At 40.8% G+C, this 24,346-nt stretch overlaps 1 protein-coding gene across 3 annotated transcripts; it reads right to left on the reverse strand.

Annotated features, from left to right (window-relative positions):
- Positions 1-849: 849 nt before the first annotated feature.
- G3BP1 (G3BP stress granule assembly factor 1) lies at positions 850-24,167 on the reverse strand. 3 transcript variants are annotated; one of them, XM_054217137.1, is made up of 12 exons: positions 23,912-24,167; positions 10,720-10,833; positions 9,367-9,448; positions 8,833-9,006; positions 7,914-8,004; positions 7,343-7,436; positions 6,743-6,947; positions 5,865-5,966; positions 5,121-5,232; positions 4,570-4,695; positions 4,352-4,461; positions 850-1,930 (listed from the first exon to the last, which is right to left on the reverse strand). In XM_054217137.1, exons 2-12 carry the CDS (start codon positions 10,812-10,814, stop codon positions 1,724-1,726), a joined length of 1,398 nt encoding a protein of 465 aa, XP_054073112.1. In that variant the 5' UTR covers positions 10,815-10,833; positions 23,912-24,167; the 3' UTR covers positions 850-1,723. The 3 variants fall into 3 exon arrangements, with proteins under 3 accessions (XP_054073112.1, XP_054073110.1, XP_054073111.1); XM_054217135.1 differs by having other exon boundaries at positions 4,352-4,482; positions 23,912-24,165; XM_054217136.1 differs by lacking the exon at positions 23,912-24,167 and having other exon boundaries at positions 4,352-4,482; positions 10,720-10,851.
- Positions 24,168-24,346: the final 179 nt, after the last annotated feature.

Here is a 24,346-nt window from a genome sequence, read left to right on the forward strand (position 1 = left end):
AACTCTGAAGATGAAGCTAAAACAAAACAGAAACCAAAACCCTACTGACGTTTAGTACAACCAGGCTCAACCACTAGGTTTGGCAAGTAAGAGGCAAAAAACTACTGTTCTGGAAAACAGCTAATACCTACCTGCCCTTTGAGCAAGAGCAGCTTTGCTCTAGCTTTAAAGCAAGCAAAGGTCAAGAGATATACTGCACATGCACGGTGATTATATTAATAAATCAAGAAAACAAACAATGAACCCTGACACATATAAGCAAACTTACTAAGCAGCTCGCTCGTATTACAAAGAGTTCTGAAGGTCTGGTGTAGACTCAAAACCGCTGTTTTCATCCAGATGTTTGACACCACTGTTACAGAAGTAATACTGCTTCATGCAGTACAATCTTACAAGGTATCTTTAATTGAAATTACCCTGTTTCGTATTTTATTTTCAGTTTCATTTTCTTTCAGAGGTAGTGGAGAGCATTCAACACCTTTTTTTAACACCAGGACAAAGAGGCACCTTCTGTACTTCTGACAAAAGCGTCATTCATCCTCTTCAGGTCTGGCGGAAGCAGGGGATGATATTAATGTCTAAACTGCAGAAGTAACTATTACATACAGTAGTTTGAAGTGTAAAGGATGTGACAGAAGTACTTCTGCAACACTTGTTAGAGGGCCAGCCCGGCCTCCAAAGTTATTAAATTCTGCATCCACAAAGTACTTGCTTTCATTTATTTAAATGCAGCCAATCTGATGAACAGAAAGTATTAAAAACTTCAGCTAGAACCACCTCTACCTAGCAAACTTAGTGACTGAAGGGAAGAACTTCTTCCCCTTGGAAAAACTCCAACATACTCTTGACTTGATAAAGCAAATCTAGACCTTTTTTATTTTTTTTTTAAAACAATTTGCCAAGACTGGAATGAGAGATAAATAGAAGGCACAACAATTTTGCTTTTTTATACAAATACAAACTAAACATGAAAAAAACTTCCTATTTCAATAAAAAATTTCACAAGTTCAGGAAAAGTGTTTTAAGAGTCAAGTTCTAGACATTTAAAACCTATCCCACAATCCAAAATTTTAAGTGTGGTAAAACAGTAGTTCGAATTCCTTTCCGTGATCATGTATCAAAAGAAAGAGAGGTTCTACGGATACCCATTATTCCACTTTTACAGCGCCACTAAGAGAAAGGTGAATGTCAATTTTTCAAGTGGCAATATCTCCAGACCAGAGGATGTTCATATGACCCTCAAAGGATAAAGCAATAGCTTTGTTTTTTCTGCCCTTGAAATACTTGTCAAGTACTATGTTCTCCTACAGGCTCTTGAACGCATGCACGTGAAATATTATTCCACTGACTGAAATGCACCCAAATTCAGTAGAAAGGGGGGAGAAAAAAAGAAAAAGAAAAAAATAAAGAGACATTCCTTTAGGAAAGACCACTGGTACCAAAAAAAAATCCAGTCCGTAAGTTTGAGGTGAACAAGAAAATTCAGTTCTTTTCTTTTTAAAATTCACTTTTCCTAAAACGTTGTTCCACAAAGCTGGAATCTGGGACAAGGACTAGAAAAAAAAAAATCACAAAACCATAACACAAACAAAAAGGGGCCAAAATAGTATCAAACGTAGCAGTCTATAACAGGCTAGGGCCACATTCCAAGATACCCAAGGCTGAAATTCACAAATCTGCAGGAAAAAGGGTTTGCGCCACCATGTCAACATCCGTGATGCATTCACTGGCGTTGCCCGATCCCCCTTCCAGCTCCAAATCCTGGCTTCTGGGACATTCCTCCACGTGGAGGCCCTCGAATCCCACCTCCCAGCCCCCCACGAGTGCCTCCAGGTCCACGTGGTCTGTTGTCTCTGCGGTCACCCTCCCTGGCAGCTCGTGTTTTCTTCTCCTCCACATTCAGGCGCACCTCTCCCCTGAACATGATGGGCTGCAACAAAAGCAGAAGAGGTAATTTCATTAATGACTCATTAGTAACTCTTCAACGTCAAGTAGATTTCTGCAACCTTGACCCCATATCCTTTCTCACCATCCAAGCAGATCAAAGTGGTTTATGATCGGTTACTAGAAAACGGCAATAGTCAACCTATGCATCCAGTCTGAAAAGGTGTGAAAGAGGGACACTCGAAAAGCAGTCCCAGGCTTAACACTGAGCATTCCAACACCTTTTAGAGAAGGAACTGAACCAATAGAAGTAACCTAACTTATATTAATATGCAGCAATCCACAGCCTGCCATCATGCAGAGTCACAGCTGATTTTTCTTATGGCATGTCAGATCCTCTCTGCCACCTTGCTATGCAGGCCAGAGAAGTCTTTCACTTAAGTCAAGCTCAAGTTTTTTTTTTGTTTGGTTTTTTTTTTTTTTTTTTTTTAGAATTGCAGCAATAAGTGGTTGCTTGACCGGGGAAAACTCACTGCAGCAAGAACAGAGAGGAGCAGGACTGCAACATCCCACAAACCTCATTGCAGACAAAAAGTTGAAGTCTGCAAGAACCCAAGAACTACAGGAGTAAGGACTCACTTGTTCCAAGTTATTCCTGCAGCTGCATAACAAACAAAAACACGAAAAATATGGTGCATCGTTGGCACAACACTTTCTCATCAGATGGAAAGACTATCCATCCACTTCTACTGAACTGATTATAGAAGTAAAACAGATCTAAGCATGAAGCATGTTGCCCTCTTCTAGCCATGAGCTGTGCTGGACAAAGAACAAAGCATCACATTACAGTCTTTGTTACCAACTCCAGTGCAAACTCCCACATTTCACCAGAGGCAGCAGACATCATGTTTAGCTTCTTTGGCTAACAGTCTACTAAAGGCTTTTAAACTCATAGCAAAGCTTATCCTGAAAGAAGCCCTGCTGTTTCAGGACATATGTTTGCTCCAACCATTGCGTCCGTTTGCAAAACAATCCTACAAACAGAATTTAGTGCTGTTCAAAGGAGGGTAGGAAGTATGTTAACTACTTTTTGGGACATAAAGTCTATAAAAAAAGTGTTAGTTCAGAAAACCACACCCATCCATTACAATTTAAGCATTTAGGTGAGCTTGCATAAAAAGATACTTTCACTGCACCAACTTTGCAAGCTTATTACACATACAAAGTTTAACTTGGAAGCCTGCATCCACTCTCTTCTCCAGCTCCAGTTTCACTGAGCAGCACAGTTGAACAAGTAAAGAAAGGCCACAAAACCCTCAGATGAATGTGGTTTTGGTACTCCCTGGACATGAAATCTGGCACTTGGCTCTTAAGCTACCTCTACCACTGCAAGAGAACTCTGAGTGAATATTTCAAGTTTGTTTCAACATAAACTCAAACATGCAAGTTTAAGTCACTGCTAAAGGTGGTCACATATTGCTTGCAGCTAAGAAACTTAAGGACACACTGTCACTTTACTACTTGTTCCCACGCTAATTCAGGCCAAAGTCAAAGAGATTTACTCAACCTACTTCTAACCCTGGTTTCAAATCACTTATTTTAAACTTTACCCTAGACCACATTGGAACTGCCCAGCTCACAATACTCACAAAGAACCTAAGGAAGCAACTTTTTATCAGCATTCAGATCTTGAGTCACCAGTTCCCTGCAAGATCTTCTAGGGCTGCTGGGCTTCATATGTATTAACTCATCAAGCATCACCACAACCACTGCTGGCATCCCACAGCTAAAGGTCTCTAACCACATGAAATATCCCAAACTCAGACCAAATCTCAAGGCTTAAAAATAAGTTCACTTTCAATTTAAGAACAGAAATGCTGGCAATATTGCTGTACAAGAAAAAAGGATGTCCCTCTCTGGTGAAAGGCTAGCTTGTAAGCAAGCACACTGCACAGTTTTGGTAGTGCATCCAGATTCATTCCCTATCACCACACCATATAGTCATGGGGTGCACATTTGGCATTAGCAATCACTGCTAACAAGCTGAGCAGGTACCTCCTGCCTTTGTTAGCAGAAATTCTTTTCAACCTGCTTCTCCCTTTAACCTCTTCTCAACCTCTTTGACAAACAAGATTCTACTTGTCCACAGGGTCAGACTCTATCTTGCCTTCCTGAAAGCTACTTACCTGCTTCCTGAGTAGAGTTCAGCAGCTTCCAATTGGTAAAAGGCTTTGCAGTGAATAAATTCACGTTCATCTAAGTTTTTACAAGCTACTTCAATGACAAGAGACTCAATCTGTACAAATGCTGCACACGTCTTGGTAACAGGAGGGAAGGAAATCCCACCCACTTTACAATGCTCAGGAAAGGGCAAAGGGATCAAGTAGGATATTTTCTTGTTAGAGTAATCTGAAAAACATTGCCTGACATTAACAGACCAAAAGCCACTGTCTAGAATTTTATTTACCCTGCTGCTAAGGATCTTCTGAACTGGTTCAGGATCATCAAACACCACAAACCCAAAATTGGGGAGCTTTCCACCACTGTTGATGCGGAGTTCAACAACATTGCCATAGCCTGCAAGAGAAAATCCAAGTTCTTGGGTCATACATTAGAATGCTCTGTTGACCACGCTTATGGCAACAACCCCCAAACCCTGAGAGCATAGCAAAGCAACTAACTTACTTTGGAAAAAGTCTTTAAGTTCACTTTTATCAACATCATGGGGAAGGTTCCCCACAAACAGCTGGTGACTGTCTGGGTATCTCACAATCCGTCTTGTTTCCACATCGCCTTGTTCACCCTCACGAACTTGAACAGAAAAGTAAAACTTGTTTAAGAAAAGCCAGTCCACACAGCAAACACAAAAACAAGTCACAGTCAGAATTAGCACCTTTAAAAAGACTCAGAATTCACACTCTGTTTATCCATTCATAAATAAAAAATAGGTATGCATTCTACACAAGCAAGTCCATAACCGTTTGCTTTTTAATCACCTGACTGAAGACAGACACAGTGGAAACCTAGATACTTCAACAGAATCATAGCAAAATTCAGCTTTAATGCCTGACAGACACTCAGACCAAGATCATCTAAAATAACCATATCCACAAAACCAGAAATCATTAGTTTCCTGACAAAATTAATGAGACTTTAAAAGCTTTAATCATCATATTACTTCCCCAGAAACATCAAATAGCAGAAAACAACAGTTTACTGTTTGTGGCTTCTCTTACTTGGTCTAGGACCCCTCTGTGGTGGGATGCTTGTTCGTTGCTCCCTCACTCGCTGATCCCTCTGAGGTCTCTGAGGTGGGGTCTGAGATTCAGGCTTTGCCTCAGGGCGGGGCTGTATAAATTCAAAAAGGAGTTAAGAGGAAAAAATCATTCCGAACAGTAGGGTTCAGCTTTTAAAGAGCTCACTATCAAGTTGTTGATAAAATAACTTGGAAATATAGGAAAAAGTCATAGTTCTTTCTACCTGTGACTAAAACGCATGTTAGCTCACATTGGGTTATGTTAAAAAGCAAACATGTCACTTGACTGAGTTAAAATTCCAAAGTCATTCCATTCACAGTCATGTACAATAAAGTGTGCCTGCCCAAAATGCAGTGGCAGTTACACAGACAGACTGTATTACATACACTTATTCATGAAAAAACCCTCATTCATGAATAGGCAGTGGAAAATATTTAAGAGTTGCCTCTTGTTAAGAGGGTGCAATCATTTTAGATGGCAGATAGATCCAGCACTCACATGAACATTCTCTGGTTTTCCTCCATGAGGAACAATTCCTTTTCAACCCAAAAGCCAGAGAGTAACATTTTTTTTATGAAGTCTGTCATGAGACACTGAATTTGAAAGTCTTTGGAGTATCTGAGAACTCAGATCATAAGCAAGTATATTTCACTACATTTTTCCCCACCTCGGTTAACTGTCAGCAGTTTAGCACTTCAACTTCTCTAGGTGCTGGATTCCTACCTGCGAGACCGGTACTTTCACAACATGAGGTGGTATTCCTGATACTGGAACAGCTCCACTGGGAGGGAGGTTCTTACTGGTCACCGATGCCCAGGAAAATGTCTAAAAAGAAGAGATTGTAATTCAACTCCAGACGCTTTTATCCTTCCGAAATTTATTCCTGATAGTACAGCTAAAAGACACAGGATAACGGTAACAAATTTCAACCTGTCCTTGAAGCCCTGGATGCAGTCACCAGCAGTTTCCCTACAACTTCCTTCAAATTACTTCAATTCAAGAGACTTAATGGAATGACAAGGGAGTCACACTTCCACCTTATTTCTAAATTCTATATGGAGTTCACATAGGACACAGCAGTGGCCTAAGACCAAGTATTACATCAAAGTTAACTAAAGTATTGGTTTTCTGAGTACCCATTTGTCCATTTTTGCCTCCCTTAATACTGATAAGTGACAAAAATCGCCAGGCAGAAATAAAGTCACATTTCACCCATCTTCCTCATTTAGCACGTTGGTTGCAGTCTGTTGAGAATCTCAGCAGCTCTGTTTACAAAGCATCTGAGCTTCTCACTGCTGCCATAGTTCCCACACCTACCAAATATACAAAGCCCTACCTTAGCTCCTGGTATTTTAACCATCTACTTATTAGCTAGGATTTCAGCTACCTCTTATTATATAGGAACTAATGGGAAGGAGGCAACTGATCATGAGAAGAGTAATTAGGGCAGAGGGGAAAAAACTACAGAGCATTTAAACATTTCTAATTCCAGATATTTTTCCTCTTGCTGGAGAGAGGATCATGCTCTGTAAAATAACAGGAGCATCAAACATACCGATGAAACCACCATAGCACAGAAGACAGCCATCCACTGTCCTTACCCTGGAGTCCTCTTGCACTGCAGGAGCCGGATCGGCAGGAGCTGGAGAAGGACTCTTTTCCACAGTCTCTTCTGGAGCTGACTCCTCTAACACAGGCTCAGATTTTTCTTCCTGAGCCTCTGGTTCAGGTTCCTGTTCAGGTTCAGGTTCTGGCTCAGGCTCTGCCTCTGCAGCCGTCTCTTCCAGGTGTTCCTCAATGTCATTGCTATTAGACAGCACCACAAAAAAAAAACAAGAAAAAGATGCGATATTGTATCCGATTCTATTATTGGGTGGCAATGAATGTTACTTGCCCAATACAGAAATTAGGTACATCACATTTGAGAGGAAAAACAAGGCTAATCTGTCTAAATAATGCCGCATTGAGCAGAGATGCAAGTTTCACATTGTTACACTACAGAGCAGCAAAAGCGTTACATCTACTGAAAATCCAGAGTCTCTGCATTCAGCCTAACAGCACTCTGGTTTCAGCTGCCCAATAAACAGAAATCTTTCATCTGTCAAAGAGGAAAACCACGAGTAGCAATAAATTCAATTGACTTGTTCTACAAGCAGTCTGTATTGCACAATATCTGACTTCATCTAATAAGACATTATTACCTGACAGCCTGCTCGTAATAAGCACCAGTATCATCAGGAACAGCCTCAGGTGTCTGCTGTCTTTCCTCAGGTTCCTCCCCTTCCTCCTCTGATTCTAAGTTAGAAAAGAAAAAAATACACCACACACATCTTTAGTACTTGGTACCAACACAAGGCATGTTCCACAACACAGATGAAGTGTCTGCTGAAGAGCACTATCAAGATGTGACATGAAACAGACATTTCCTTATACTGCCGCTATCACTTCAGTTACTCAGTTTTGACCAAGTTCAAACAACATGTTCCAAATAGTTCAGAGCAGCAGATTTATAGCCTACAAATCTGACTGCGACTGCTAAAATAACTCTTACAGTTGTTTTAACAGAAACAGAATATGCCAGAAAAATAACAATCATCTGCATATGAACTCCTTGCTGGAGCACATGGAAACTACAGGCAAGGAATAAACCTAGAAGAACGCAAAGCTTAATGCTGATCTGCCTTCTCCAGCACGAATATTTCCTTTGGTCTGGGAACGGAATGTTGATATAGACCCAGAAACAAATATCAGCAGAACCATCCTGCTACTCACCCTCTGGAGGCTCGGTGTCAGAGTCACCAAAAACCTCATCTTGGTAGCGGAAGATATCATTGTGGACATAAAACTTGTTTGCGACAGAACCCTAGAAGCAAATCAAAGGCAGGAACCGATTTAATTACACTAATTGCAGTAATATAAAAACTGAAATAATAAGAAAACAAGAGCAGATTGATCAAATCATCCTTGCCACGTAAGATTAATCCACACTTTCCTCCTTCAACAAAGTGTGTATTGTTCAGAGGAAGAAAAAACAAGATGCGTACTTGACTTGCTGGTGTGATGCATGGAACAATGGGAAAAATACATATTAGTGCTTTTAATTCCAATAGCTCACAACACTGAAAAAGTAGGAATGAGAACTTTTGGGGTCTGCAGTATCAATTCTTAGCTCCAAGTCAAACTGAAAAATATAGTAATCTTGCAGTCCTCCTTTTTTCGCTATCGTTTTCAATTATGTGAACTGGTTTGTTCAAAAAATGTGTCTATTTACAAAGCCACCTCAAATGCAAAGTCAGCACTTTATACAAGAAGTCTGGAAACCCTGTCTTCAAACAACAGGAAGCATTTTCCTCTTTCTACTAGTCCTTTTCAGTAAGGCGACCAGTTGCTAGGAGAGCAAATCAAGGATAAAATAACTTTAAAATGCGTAAGAAAAAAAATACGCATTGCACATACCTAGCAGACAAAAGTTAGGATGCTTACAACTGCACTTATGATATCCAAGATTAATGTAAGACCATACAGAATTTATGTAGTTTCCTAAGGAAACTGCAGAACATTACTGATGAATTTTGTGGCAAAACCACCTTCCCAGTCTAACCCTTCAGATTCCAACCCTGAACCAGACAGGCCTCGTTAGTCCTGACATGATACTAGAAGCACTATAACACTAGCACTCCATACAGCATACCTCAGGTGCAAGCACAAATGTTTGCATGAATCTGCGCACGGGCTGCATGTTATTGGAGAGCTCTCCCATCACCTGGACTACAACACCATCATTGAGTGTAGCATGGGCATCCACATGACGAATCTTTGTGTGGCAATCCTTGAAGTTTAATGACAGCACCTTCTTGTGGATATCCTATAAAAGAACAGTATACAGATTACACTGCGGAAGTTGTTTCTGCTAAGTTAGCTTACAAAGAAAGCAAAAACATAAAACACCGTTTCAGAATATATCCCCTAACTCTGGACAGAAAGCTTCACAGCACGCTCTTTAAGTTTGCTTTGCAAGCAATTTTACATTCTGAACTTTAATAAAGGATGCACATCTTGCCTAACTATTGCTGTTAACAATTAGACAGTCTTCTCTCCCCCCCCACCTTTTTATTTTTACAGAGAGCACTTGGACATATGGGGATGAATCACAGATGGATGTGCGTCTTCTCAACCACCAAGGTGATGAAAGAACAAACAGTAAGTTTTTGGTTTTTTTACTTACAGATTGCCCGTAGACTGCGTCAGCTGGTTTTCCATTGGAATCCAAGCCACCATGGACATAGGAAGAGTTCTTTCCATAAAACCTGTTGGAAAGAAATATTTTAGCAATAAGCTTTGTTACGTAAGAACATTTTGCCTCTACATTAGAGTGCACTATGAATAATATACTCTCAAGCAAGTTTTCTTTCTGAATTATTGGAATATAGCCATACAACTCCATAATCCTGTTAGTGACTTGGGGGCAGGAGGGTTTTGATCGAAGGGGAGAATGCAGAGTTCTATGTAAGCTGTAGTGTTCAGATATGTCAGATACCCAAGCACTAATAGCCAAAAAACAAAGTTTCATAGGAGCTACATGATCCAATCCCATTCTCCCCTTTCTGTACAAGGTCCCTAAAGCAACACAGTACCCTGACCACCCAGGATGCTGAAGGCTTCCCCTCAAGTTCTGGTTTAAAGCTTGAGCAAGGAGCAATGGTACTTTTTTGTTCATCTACAGTAAAGCAAGTACTGCAGGTAAATCTTTCATTTTATAACTGAAGCATTACAAGCTAAAATGTAACAAACATCATGGGACTACACTCTGCCAGCAGATCAAAGACTCGAACTAAATTCCACGGCACATTGTAAACTTTCCTCTGACCCAAACGGACAAGGTCAGCCGTCCACCTAAGTGCAGAAATACTCTGAATAAGTGTTCCTGAGATTGGAAGAAGGAAGATTTCAGAAGCTGTTTGTCTAGCGACTCAAAGCACAGCAAACCAAAGCGTATCTTCAAAAATTAGGTTAGTTCCAGCAATGGAGGATACCTATCAAATCAAACAGGACCAATTTGATTAGATAACAGATTGTAGTTTGCTGCATGTTCTTAATTTCCCTGATTTTTGTTTAAGAAAAGGCTGCTGGCATGACTAAGACATACCAATATAAAAAACATACACCATTTTCAATCTTTTTCCCCTATTCAGGGGCATTGTATCAAGACAAACCACAAAAGTGCTTAACTAAGTAACATTTATCCAACTTTCATTGACATTGATTACAACTAGAACAAGCAACACACTTTTGATTTACATTTTTTCTTCTTTTTTGCTTAGAATACAGCTGTAACAGCGTTAACAGTAACAACCAGAATAGATATTTAAAGAAATCTTGTAAACTTTATTATCCATGTTTTAACCCAGCTGATCAAAACTGAAAGCCAACTACACCCAGAGTCTGTCTTGAGCAAATCAAATTTAAGCATCCAAATTCAGGAAGCCAAGACACGGTCATGAGCTCATTCACCGGTTTTAACATACAAATTAAGAAATTCACACAGGAAAACAGATCATAAAGTGAAGCAGCGCTTTACCTGTGCAAGTAGTCAGGTGCTTGGTTCAGCAGAGTATAGTACTGCCTCACGAATTCCCGCCCGACCAGCAGGGGACTTGGCTTCTCCATCACCATTTCTTTGGTCAACTGAAAGCTACAGAAAAACAGAAAGCTTCATAAGACACAAGCATTTTACATTGCTGTTTGCATACTTAAGAGCATAAGCCACATAATCACAGCAGAAAGCACACACCGAGACCCATTAGCAGTTTTACCGCAGTAAGCGGTTTAACCAATGCCTTTTCAGAGTCATCAGTCTGGTGCTGAGGAGAGGACTGCTGGGCACCAAACCAGTGGTGGGACAAGCTGTATGGGCAACAGAGACTACCTCATAACACCACACCAACATTTAATCATCCTACATACCCTCCATAAAAAGCAGGTGGCAAGCAAGTATGGTTCTATCAAGAGGATTTGCTAAGTGGCTAAGTCATTTACAGTCGATCCAAGTTCTACTTACCTCACTTGACTTTACAATCAGAATTAAAAGTCAGATGTTCTAAGGCAAAGCCTGTGCTAGTGTATTAGAGGTATTTTTAAAAGGTCAGAACAAGTCCAATCTATTTTTGTCAGCAGCACAGCACTCCTCACTTGTGAGTGACAAGCTCTGTAGAGGAATATTAGCTTATATTAAAATTACTATGCTACAAACAAATGCATGCTGCTCTTCGCTTGCTTCCACCAAACTCGGCAAGTCATCTCTCACTTAGATCTAGAGGACCAGTCAAACTAACAGTACCACCCACACTTAGGCTCAGGGACACATCAATCTAGTAGCTTCTACCTTATTTCTACAGATCAACAAGTTACAAAAAGAAAGTCTTTGCAGGTAGATTACACAGTACGTGTATCTTCAGTTCAGGTCAGTCAAAACCAAAGCATATTCCTGTGTTTCCTTGCTTTCAAATACTCATACGCACTGTTCAAACTCATACAAACTAGGTTCAAACTGGTAGGGAAAAAAACACTGATACCAGAGCATATTCTTGCTACCTAAATACAGAGAGAAAAGTAGATTTAGTCTGCTTCATATGCAATTATACCATTAGGTAGCAGAATGGGTGCTTAGCGGATGGCTTTGCTGTTGATGTATCACAGACTCTATATATAAGATATCTAGTTTTCCTGCAACTATTCAGGGCCTGTAGCATTGAGAGTAATGAGCTAGCGAAAGTGCTTATCTGCAGCAAGTCAAGTAGATGTTAACCAAAAGGGCATTAAAGGACCACATGTAGCAGCTGAAAGAACTTTCTCCCCACTACTGACCCCCAGTCCCTTACCCTACACAACATTTTCCTGAACACATGGTATGCAAATTCAATATGCACATACTTCAGGTGTGCCGTGCAAATCAAAACCAATACACTACTAACTTCAGCCCTCTCTAAAAAGAAATTCGAAGAGTCATCATTTACTTATCTGCTTTTAAGACTGCACAATTATAAATAGCTCCAAGAAGTGGCAGCATCAACTAAAAAAAGTAAGTCAAACTGAGCAGCCCTCTAGCACAGAGTAATCCAGATGGAGTCTGCAAAGTTCATGCCCAGGCAGTTATGTTAGGACAAGCTTTCTCTTGTCACTGTACATAACAGCATCCTGTATCCTGGATAAACGGAGTTGCCACAATTATCATCTGAACAAAACAAAGGGGAAAGAAAAACAGACTGCCTCTCCCGTACACTCATACTAAGTCTTGTTCCAGTTCTTCCAAGGATCTTGTCTGACACTTTCATTACATTTGCTAATTTCACAATAGTCCTGTAAATGCTAAGAACTGACAACAGACTATAGCTTCAAGACAGAGGTGACCTACCAGGTTAGTGTTATTACAGCAACAGTTCCCAATGCACACCATATATAGGTCTGCAAAGGAAGTTACAACCATACTGCGGGATGTACCAGGAATGCAAAACAGAAGCTTCAAACCCCAAAGTGAAGAACATACGGAAAAAAAAAAGACAACATAGAAGCTGGTATTTTGGATAAAGCTACGCCCAAATCAACCTGGCAAACTCCTTATATCTCAAACTGTGGTTTAACACCCAACACACCATCATCAAAAGACACAGGGCAATGTTTACCCATACTGGCAAAACATACAGATAATATATTTGAGGATGTGATCAGACCCAAACTCCCAGCAATGGTCAGCAAGCACTGCATCCAGCTTAGTTGGAGATACAGTACGCAAATTCCTACCCTGAGAGGTATGCCGTTTAAAGTTCAAAACAGAACATATAACTAGAATGCTACTAATATGACAACAAAAACTGCTATAGTTTTGCACACATTGATGTGTTTTTCTCTGCTTTTAATACAACCCCACTCACAGTTCTTTCACTTTGTAATTAAAAATAAAATAAATGCAAAGTTTACCCATTCTATTTTTAAAAAGCACTTTTTGTAAGTTTAATACAGGGGAGAAAGATCTGAGAGGCTCCAGAGGATGTGTACACGAGTGCCTGCTCTTTCAGCAGGAAGCGTGTGCATCACCACCATACAAGGAAATGTTACTTGCATGATAACGTGCAGACAGGATAAGACCAAACACGACTTAGAAGTGAAAAAGGCTTTTCAATGCATTCAGAAGCTTTGAGTTATTTCAGGATACTTTCAAGAGCTAACCATGCAGAAAGAAAGTGATACTCCATAGCTGAGCCTGGCCTGCAGGAAGTGCTCAGATTCTGCAGACCGCTTTCATTTTAGGAAGTTGCTAGTTATCTGTGGTTTTGCAAAAGCTTTCGAGTTGTAAGCATAATGTATTACAGATACAGATGTCCAAGACTGAGCAGTCTGAAGTGACAAAACCCTCAAAGATACAAACTTGTATGCCTTCCAGTGCATGTTAAATTAGATCCCCACAAAATGTTACCAGATAAGAAAAAACGCTACAGGTAAAGCAAGGCTAAACTATGGATACCACTGCTGATTTCCTTATTTAACTTTGTTTCCTGTCAAGCACTTGTGAGGCTCTATCATTACACAGGGCAGGACAACCCTAAAGCAGTGGGTGTAGAAATGGCAGACAGACAAGACCTTCACTTTCAGATCCAGTTGGCTTAACTGACAATGCAAGACTTAATTGCTCCACAACAGTTAAAATTGCCTCTGTGCCGTGACTTTATGATTAGAAAACCAGTCCTACCATATCCCCCACAATCACCATGTGAGTATGACAAGCTCCATAGAAGAAAAAAAGCATACAGATGTTGCTTGCTCACTCTTCCTTTTTTTTTTCTTCCTGGGTGCAGGGGGTGCATTTAATTTCTTTGTAAAGACTACTTTACCCTGGAATTCAAGCTTATTCCTATAGATATCGATAAGCAGGTTTTCTACTCAATTCTGTTAAGGGATGAATCAGGCTCTTCTGAGAATTATTTTCAATTGCTTCTAGAATATGAACATGCAAAGCTTGACCTCCTCACATAATGGTAAAGCATTACCTGTAGCACTGAGATCTCAACAGCTCACACATCAAAAGCTCTTTCAGATTTCTATTCTTCACTGAAAGAGTGCTCACCTGTACTAACCCACTAGCCCATCACAGAATCGGAACGGTTTGGGTTGGAAGGGTCCTTTAAAGGTCATCTAGTCCAAGCCCCCTGCAATGAGCATCTTCGACGCTGTTCTGAGCTGTCCCAATGCTGTATTGAAGACATACTGGAAGTGGCTTGTGCTGGTTACGTCTGTCATATTTACGTGCTAAAAATCAAAGGACTTCCCTATTGCCAAGGGTGAAAAATCTATCAGAACTAACTCTTAACATGGAAAGAAGAATAGCAGAGTGCCCAGTTCTCATTAAGCTCATCTGAAAAGAAATGGGAAAAACCTTTACATGACCTAATCAGAGGACGACAACAATCTGTTTTGACTCCTGCTGCACCTGCTGCTGCACTGCCAGTTGCCATCTGTTCTTGTTCTCCAGCCAGCACAACCTGAATGATAGAAGCCAAGCATCTCCAGAAAGATTATTTGCTCCCTGCCACTCATGAGAAATTCATTACTCTGCTATTCCTTGACCTAAGAATAACTGCAAGTATTTTATACTGCATTTCTACTGCACAGAGCATAATAGTACCAAATGTTTGAACTGTCACTACATTAATCGTGATAGAAGCTTATCCACACATTTTCATGTCAATTGAGATAATGATGAAAGGGTGAAAATTGACAGGAAAAGCTGGAAATCAGATGATTTAAGATTCATTCATAAACATGCATTCACTTTACTCCATATATGTAAAACAAATTGAATAATTCAAATTTTAACAAATATACTAGAGCTTTTCTGCAACATAACCGAGTCCTTTCCTTAAGCCCAGAGACTTACAGGAAGACAAATACCTCCTTTACAGTGGTTAACACCTGGCTGGTGGAAAATTCCACCATCTGTCACAATGCTCCTACTTGGCAGAAAAATCAATGCTAGGCAATGAATTTCTAGAGTACTGTTATGTAAATTAGAGCCAGTCATGTAAATTCTATGTTAGCAAATTTAGATTTACGTCCACAAAATCTATTAGCACATTAGTATTTAGAAAAATAATAGACTCAAAGAACACCTAACAGTTAGCATTGGTCAGTACTTTCTCACCAAACTGCTACAGAGTGAAAGTGAAGTAACCATTCCTGTCAACTCAATTTTTGTTTTTTGAAATCAGACAAGGAGTTTAGCCTGAATCTTGTTTCTACCAGGCTTCTTACACGTAACAGGAGTCTCTCTAGTGTACATCATAAAATGTTCAGGCTCTCAGGACTGCAGAACAGATGTAACAAGCCAGGGCACCAGACTCCATTGAAATAAAACTTGCAAGTCAGAAAATCCCAAGCTTCACCTTCTAAAGCGTGTGGCAATTTTAAGTATCTTCTGCCAATACTAACAGAAAGATAAGTTGAAAATTTACATTGGTTGAAGCATATTCTAAACAGGCCACCATTTGTTTTCAGCATTATCCTTATGCCTTTGTTCTCTGCCACCTTCAATTCTGTATTTTTGACTTGCACTTCAATACAAGAAACAGTCTCAAAAAATCCAAAGTTCCTACAATGCATTATAGTTCTGTTTGGTTGGAATACTACAGAGCAGATACAGGGAACAACCCTATAGCAGTTCACACTCTTGGCTATCCGTGCACTGTAAGGTGACTCATTTCATACTACATTCCTGCCCACCTCGACAACCTGGGAGAGTTTACAGAGTACCAAAACAGTCAAGTTGCCCCCCTATCCTTTTAATTACTGGTTTAACTGACTAAGATCTTATCATAGAGCTGTTACACTGTTTCCAACAACCCAACCAGCTTCTGTGAAATACAATTCAGATCTTTCATTTCTACTTTACTTCTATCTATGCAACAGAACTTGACAGTATGATTCATGTGTTCCCCAGATGAAGATAATTTTTCCTCTCTAAACCAGAATGTAAAACTTTTCATACAACTACTCCCTCATTTTGTTATCAATTAATTCTTTAACATAAAAAGGTTTTTTGAAAACTTAAGAAATACCCAGAGAAGCTCACATGGAAAAGAGGTGTCCAAATCCAAGTACATCACACTACAAAGCTGGCAAACAGCAATTTCCCTGGGCATTAAAGGTCTGGTCAATAGTTAATAGCATTGCGTAATTAAGTGTCATTTGGGATTTCTCCAAGTTGCTTAGCAACAGGTGAGCATGTTCACAGCCACAAACCATTTATCTACCTGTATGGAGTAACTAGCACTAGAATCTGCTTTGGACAAGAAGAAAAATTGCCAATACAAATAAAACCATGAAGAAATCTCCTAATATGCCTCTAACAGACATGCCATAGATTAAAAGTTAAACAACAAAAGCAAAACAATTCCAGTTAACCCAACTCTCCATACATTTTACACCACTACCATCTGCTCATACTGCTGACTAAGCAAAAAAAGAGAAGCTGGTACCTGCATGAACTATGATATAGAACATTACAGAGTGAATAATCAAACACAAACAAGCTAAACGTGCATCGCTAGGCAAACTGCAGTGCCCATCTCAACTAAGGGTTTGTATCATTAGACCAGCTTGCTCTCAAGTAGGAAGAGTAATGTAAACCTTTCCAAGGAAATGCATATTTAAAACACTATAAGATACCAGATACACTAAGATGCAAGATACCCTTCTTATTTCAATACAACCTTAACTGTCTGATGGGGAAAGAAAGAGAGAAAGAGAGACCCGGCTGTTGACCACAAGCCTAATTTATGAAGAGTTGAAAAAGCACCTCAAATAGGTGGGCAACAGAAGTCTCAAAACACTCATCTCCTTTAAAAGGCAGGTCTCATTACTTGCCTCCCACCGGATGCAGAAGTAGACAGTGTCACAGAGAACACCGTCACAGCAATACAGCCTGTGTTTTGTACAGAAGCCATTGCAGACAGTTGCCTGCCTGCAACCGGTTCATCTTTTCTGTATTTTGACAGACTGGGAGGGAAAGTATTCTGTTTGAAAGAAGTTATCCTGAAGGTAGCACTATTTCACAAGAGGCAAGACACTTGGAAGCCAGAGCCTGAAAGCTGAGTGATGGGATAACTTATCCAGTGAATAATGAAATATTTGAAGATCAAATTGGAGAACAAGTTATAAGGTTACCAACATTCAACTCTTACCAGTATTTTAAAGGGACCTTTAAAGGTCCCTTCCAAGCCAACACATTCTATGATCTTCTGGAACGACTAAGGTAGTCCATAAGATACAGGTATTCACTAGGAACTTCCAAAAGCAGACAATCGCCAACGAAGATCATAGTGGTGTGAAGTGCTAGATATATCATGCAGACAGAGGAGCCATTATTAATAATCTTTAATACCAACACCTAACAAAACATGGATCTGGAGCCTCGAACTTAAGACAGCCATTTCTCCATTCACTGCAGCAACTAGTGTCTACTGTATGACAACCAGGCAATCTACAAAGACAGGCACTGTTAAGTTCATAAGGTACTTGAGGTGTCACAAGAAACTGGATCCTAAAAAAAATAATCATGCAGCAATCAGAATGCCGCATCCTTGGGCCAACGGTGTTCTCTGTGCATTATTATCCTGATGCCACAGAAAGGCAGAGCAATACCTGAACCCCTTTCGGAAGCTCTTTGAGACATACTGATGAGGGACATTATAGAAGAGCTAGATATCACACCAACATATGGATAAGAAAAATCAAATTAGAAACGTAACTATTTTCTCAAAGTATCCAAGCAATCCATCCAAATTTAAGCACAAGAAAATAATTTTCATTACAAGATTAAAAAATAATTCAGAATTATATTCAACACTGCCCAGGCTAGTACTGAAAAACCCCTCTGCTTGCCAGTGGCAGATGGGAAGCCTTACTCAGCAGCAATGCACAGCCCTTTAAACACTATAAGAATACAAATAAACAAACCATGAATTGCTGCAGAAGAGCTGTCATTCTAGAAGTCAGCCTGTGTTTTTGCTAACAAACCTAAGTGTGATCCACACGTTGATGGATATGATGGAGTCTGCCAGTTTGTAGACAGAATTCAGTGCTTCTATTGTTCAGCTCTGTCAAGCAAGAGAGACAAACTGAAGATTTCTACTGCTATTACTCAGAATCTATAAGACAGTGACCATTTCAGAGAAATAATTTCTAGCTCAAAAGCAGAGAAACAAAATACAAAGATGACTATCTAAAGTGCAAGTTAAGCTAGTTGAGACCACCATCTATACCTGTGTAGTAAGGAATGGTCACCTGGGGAAGGAAAAAGATACACGATACTATTCCTGTAGTTAGGATCATAAAGGTCCACCTGCTGTCCAAAGAAAAACAGCAAAATAGGTCTTGATCAAAACTGGAGAAGAAAAGAATCTAACCTAGAAGAATCTTAAAAATTTGGTATTAAAGGTAAGTGATATCACAACTTTCTCACCAAGTTGTTCTTGGATTCTCCCCTCAAAACACTTCATCTTCCTTGAGTGCCAGGCCTGTTTTGGTGTGCGTTTGCGTTTTTCAGGTTTTTTTTTTTTTTCTTTCTTCATTTTTAAAGCTGTCTCCACTGGCTTCCAATTTTCTGCTTTGTATCACACAATCATCACTTCTGTTCAGCAACACAAACACTAGCGATACAAAGAGCGAAGATAGCATATCTGCAGAAGGAGCGTAAGCATTTGAGTCCTTGCTTACAATTAGTAGCAAGAAACAGGATTTATTGGAAGTTAATGTTTGTAACAGCTGCCCTATGCCCATGACCCAGCAAGGGTCACCTTTCAGTAGCCAATTGTCTGGAATTCACCTTTAGACTGCAGCTAAGGTATTTAGCATTACTTTTTGGAAAGTTCTGCTGTACTGTGCCACAGAAAAAAAAATACTCAAAACTTAGAAGATACATATCTAAGGTTTTGGTATGTTACAAACAGATCAGTGCACCGAGTTCCACAAGCAGTTTATTACTTACTTTTGTTTCAATAATGTACACTATACATTTATGATAGGGGAAGTGAAACATTTGTCTTCTGTTCTCAGATGTCTCATTATGGCTTTGCACCTCTCAACAAGTCGCCAGAAGTTTCCTACTCATTACACAAAGGAGATGCAGAGTAAGCAAGGTGGAAGCCCTAGAACCAAGCACACAAATTTAAGTTCCTATTACTTAAGCCTTTACTGCCTAAAAAAAAAGCAAACACCACCGAAGCACCAAACTAGACATCTTAATCTCTGGTACTTCTGCCCTAAAGGGAAGAAGTGTGCCCTGGATTGATAGCTACTTTGCTAAATTCCTCCTGTGGCAGGACTCAGACATTAAACAAACTTGCACAGAGTCTCAGAAGTACAACCTGAAGCTGAATCACTATTTGATGATTTTTCACAAGACAACTTCACCTGCAGTATGTCTCACCACACAGGTCAGTCAATATTTGTTTTTAAAGTACATATAGATAGTTTGATCATCCTCTGACCACAGCTGCCCCCAAGAAAGTCACAATAGTCTGTACACACATTAATCCCTTTGTGCATTTCCAGAAGTACAATTCTCAATTGCCAAGAAGCCATAACCAGGTATGTTAGACAAAAAAGCTCCACAATGAAAGGAACATGCCTCATCCCTTCTCCTTTTTGGACTAGAACAGTTCTGGGAACTGCTCATATTCTGCTTTTTGATAGAGAAAAGCTGGAAATAAATCTTGCCACTGAAAAAAAGTTAAGCAAGGCTACTGTAGAGGGACCTGCTCTAACATTAAACTAGGATGATCTGCCCTGAGCCTAACTAGTAACACTTCATGTCAACAAAAAGATAGCTATGATGCATTTGACATCACAGCAAAAAAATGGCCCTTGTGATTTGACTGAAGTCCAAGATGAACGCCTCTTGAAAAACTGGGTTCTCGCAAAACTCAAAGCCTCGAGAATTCACAGAAATATTCCTACACTTTTCTAAATAATCCTAAATCAGATTCTCATGAAGAAGCTTTCTCCTACACCTGAGAGAACGACTTTCTCATTTCTAACTGGACCTATTCCAACCTCATTTACCCTACAATTAGAAGTAATGTTTTTCTGTAAAAATCACATTTTAATCATGCAAATTTCATCCTAAAGGGTGGTAGGATACTGCATAGTCTGAATGGTTTGTTTACTCATTTCTTAATGAAAAATAACAGTCAGCTTTATGCCTGTACTGCTCTCCAGACTGCTGCATGATAAAGTAGCTACTTAGACCCTATGATTTTGCCATTAGAACAGGTTTTGTTTTGACATCCAAGAGCTGCTCCAACAACTCGATGAAGTTGGCAGCAGGTCCAGTCGTCTTTCTCTTAGATCTGCAATTTTTCCATTTGGCTCCAGTGTAGCTTCTTAAAGTAAAAAGCAAAAGTTACACATAAGCAGCCAGAAGAGGCAGATCAGAACACCTATCTACACAGACATTACAGTGTAATTCAAGCTCATTCCCACTTGGATTAAAATCACCAGGATTAGGATTTAACAAAATATTTTCTGCATGCCAAGCAACAGGTACCTGTGATGAGAGTCAACTCTTTCACCTCTACCCATCTGAGTCACAGAAGACTCTTAACTTTCATACATAGACTGGATCCTAGCACTTAAGACTGATCCGTCACAGCATCAGTACATTGTTAGATACTTAAAAACAAAACAGAAAGTCAGCACAATAGTGATCATAACTGAAACAAGGAAACAGTACAGGGCAGTGTAGAAGAAAATGGAAGATGGCCATCAGCATTTTAGAATGCAGTATTTCACATTTGCCTCAGCAAGGAATCAGGTTCATAACATCATTTGTACATAATCGACAGCTCACAACCTTCTAGCTCTGAAAGCAGTACTCCAACAGCTATGCCCTTCTGGAAGACATCCAGACTTAATATTGCAAAACTAGGACCTCAGACCATTATAGTATTCACTGCCTGCAAAGTTTCAGGGATTCTTTTAGAGTAGATGAAGATCAGACTTTTTTTTCCAGAATTACTCAATGAGGTAGCTGAAGATTATCAACTCTATTAGTTTCAGCAAGAAGTTAATAATTACTTCAACTCTGGAGACTTTATAAAGGCACCCGTAAAAAGTATCAAGTCTTCTACACAAAACTATCACTTCCACCTTGTTTGTTTCAAGCACAGCAGAATACAGACAGCAAAACAACTAGCACCATTTGATTTCCTCTTTGATTCTTCATTCATCATGTTACTTAGTCAGATGAAAAGGCTCAAGTTCTAATATTAAAAGTTAGAATAATCAATTCAAATGTTTTCTAACTCAAACAGGCCATTTACGCTAACCTTATGAGTGCTCAAGAGGTACTACTGTTATGAACAGAAATATCAATAGGTATTAATAGTGACACCATCTTAGCTTTGTTTTACTTTCAGTAAAAAGTATTCCTCTGTATGTTTGCCTTACAATCTGCAAGGCAAAAAAAGAAAGCTCTGGCTTTCCGAACCAAAAAGAGCTTACAAGTGAATAAAGATTTCGTGCTTAAAATTTAAGATGTTCAAAGTTGGAATATCATCAGTTGTGTTGAACTCTACTGATGCTGTTGTGCTAGCAGCACAACATTTGAACAGTAGAGCAGTGGTCTTATAATCACAGTACAAACAAGTCATCTTGGATGTTTTTTGTTGTTTCTTAAGACTGCAATTGCAAAGAATCCCCACTGAAGATCCTGATGTTTACTTGACCCACATACACAAAGGAAATCTTGCCCACCAGGTCTTATACCTTAATTTTAATTTTGTTTTCTAGCCTTCAACTTAAGGAGTTCACTCTTAAGAGAATACAACCTAGCAAAAAAAATATAAGGAAAGAGATAGTTGCCTGATTCACGCAAGTCAAGAACTGGAGACCACTATTTAGCATCCGATGTATACAAGATCCCTTTTAAAAGAAGATTTTTAAGGATTTACCCTTAGAAATAAGATACACATTTGCAAAGGTGCCAATGTTGATCTGGTTCTTTTTCTAACACATTTTGTACAATTATGCTTTCTAGCATGTTTTAACACTGTCTTTCAGGCAAACTAGTCCCTGGAACATGTGATGCTATCAAAAAAGTTGGGATATCTTCATCATAAATATGGCCTGTCACTATTAGGATATAAGACCTTGATCACGTAAATACTTACAGCTAGCCTTCAACATTAAGTATACTGACTGAAACACCACAGGAAAAGGTGAGTTCAGTTCACAGGATGTGAACACGCTACCGCCAGTATCACGGAAGTAGCACAGAACTATCTTTTAGCAAAATCATTAGGCCTATGCTTTACATAGAGGGAATAAGAAAAGTGAAAACTTGGTCAAAGGCAAGATGTCAGAAAAGGTTTGAAATGCAGTTTTTTCTGTCAACTTTTGCACTCTCGTCTCTTCACAACACACATCTAGAAGTTTTGTTAGCTAAAAACAATCCCCATACACACACACCCCACATTTGATTTATGGCACCTGGAAGCATTAGCTTTCAGAGCTTGATAGCAGTGTCCACATTTCCTAAAGCTGTCACTCCTGGCTGTGAGAGCACAAGCTAGACAAAAATAGCACACACTGGAAACATGGCGGCTTGCTGCAAATGCTGCTTTCAACCAATTGCGAATTAAGAAAAATAAATCATCTTCTTTATAAAGAACACTTATTATATGCATGAAATCCTTAATGTAAAAGGTCACCAGGTAAGCCCATTAAGAATTAGTAACACATTAGATCATCCAGATCAAGACTAAAGTGTACCCGAAAGATGTATGGAAGCCTTTTCTCTGGTTTTCCTCCAGGAAGTATATCTAGGGCCTTACAAGAGGCTGGGAAGTCTTCATACAAGCATTGCTTCCCATTTAAATCTTGGCTTAATCTCGGATCCAGCCAAGGTCATGCAGCAAATCAGGGTAAGATACATGCTCTCTTTCTGTTCGAATGATGACTCCCTTCATCTATAAAGTTAGAGCAAGGCAAATACCTACAATCTGATACTGCGACACAGAGGTATGACCCTGCTATTTGAGCACCCAGTATTACACTACAACTACTGAAAGGCGTTATCTCAGCCACATGCCGGGCTTTGGATCGTCTCATACCTAACCCCCACACCCCTCAAAAAAAAAAAAAAAAAGAGGTAAAACACGCGGATGAAAAAACACCAGAATCTCTAAAATCAAGAACAAAGCTCTCAGTTCGACTCGCACAATGAAAGCCCATGAAGAGCCGAACCCCCCCGCCCCCAACTCCTAAATAACCCTCCATTCTAAGCAATCGCTCGCCGAGCAGCGCACCATTGTACCCCTCTCCCGCCTCGGAAGTTTCCGAGGGCGCCGCGGGACCGGGAGGTTTCTCCCTCCGCAGGGCCCCGCTCTGGAACCCCACAGGGGGCTGCGAAAGCGTGACCACGGGGTCGCACGGGAGAGCGCTCACCACAAAGCGCCGCCGGGCCCGCGCGGGCCTCGGGCGCGGGGCCGGGACAGCGGGAGCCGCCTCGGCGCCAGGAACGCGGGGCCGCACCGGCAGCCCCCCTTCCCCCACACACACCGCGGCCTAGCGGGGACTGGAGCGGGGCGGGTGGGGGGGGGGGGGGGGGCGGGAGGGGCAGACTCAGGCCAGGCCCGGTGCGTGCGGCCCGCAGCCGCCCCCAGGAGGACACGACCCCGCCGGTGGGTGCCACCCTGCGGCCGCGGGACCTCCCCCCTCACCTGCGGGCGGAGCGGGACGGGAGCGGGAGGCGTCGCTTCACCACAGGCCTGCCCGGCGGACGAGAAGCACCTCACGCAACGGCGTGCTCTGCCGCCGGCTAGATATATCCGGCGCGCAGCCTACCCCAACGGGAGGCGGCGTAGCCAATCAGAGGACGGCGGCCCCTTCACTCGGATGCTAATTGGCTCATAGCGGGAAAAGAGGCAGGCGGAAAGCTGAGAGGCAGCTCAGTCTACCAACCACGCGGCTCGGCTCCGCGGGGCAGTAAGAGTTGATGGACATCTGGCAGAACCAGTGGGAGATGGTACTCCCACTGTCGGGGCGGGACGAGACCTGATGGACTTCCCCTGTAGCCAATAGGACGACGATAACCGCGCTACCAGGCGCGAAGGGCGGGACGGGCCTGACGCCGTAGTATGGTTGAGCCGCACACC

The sequence above is a fragment of the Rissa tridactyla genome, chromosome 11 (assembly GCF_028500815.1).
Source record: "Rissa tridactyla isolate bRisTri1 chromosome 11, bRisTri1.patW.cur.20221130, whole genome shotgun sequence".
Taxonomy (NCBI): Eukaryota; Metazoa; Chordata; class Aves; order Charadriiformes; family Laridae; genus Rissa; species Rissa tridactyla.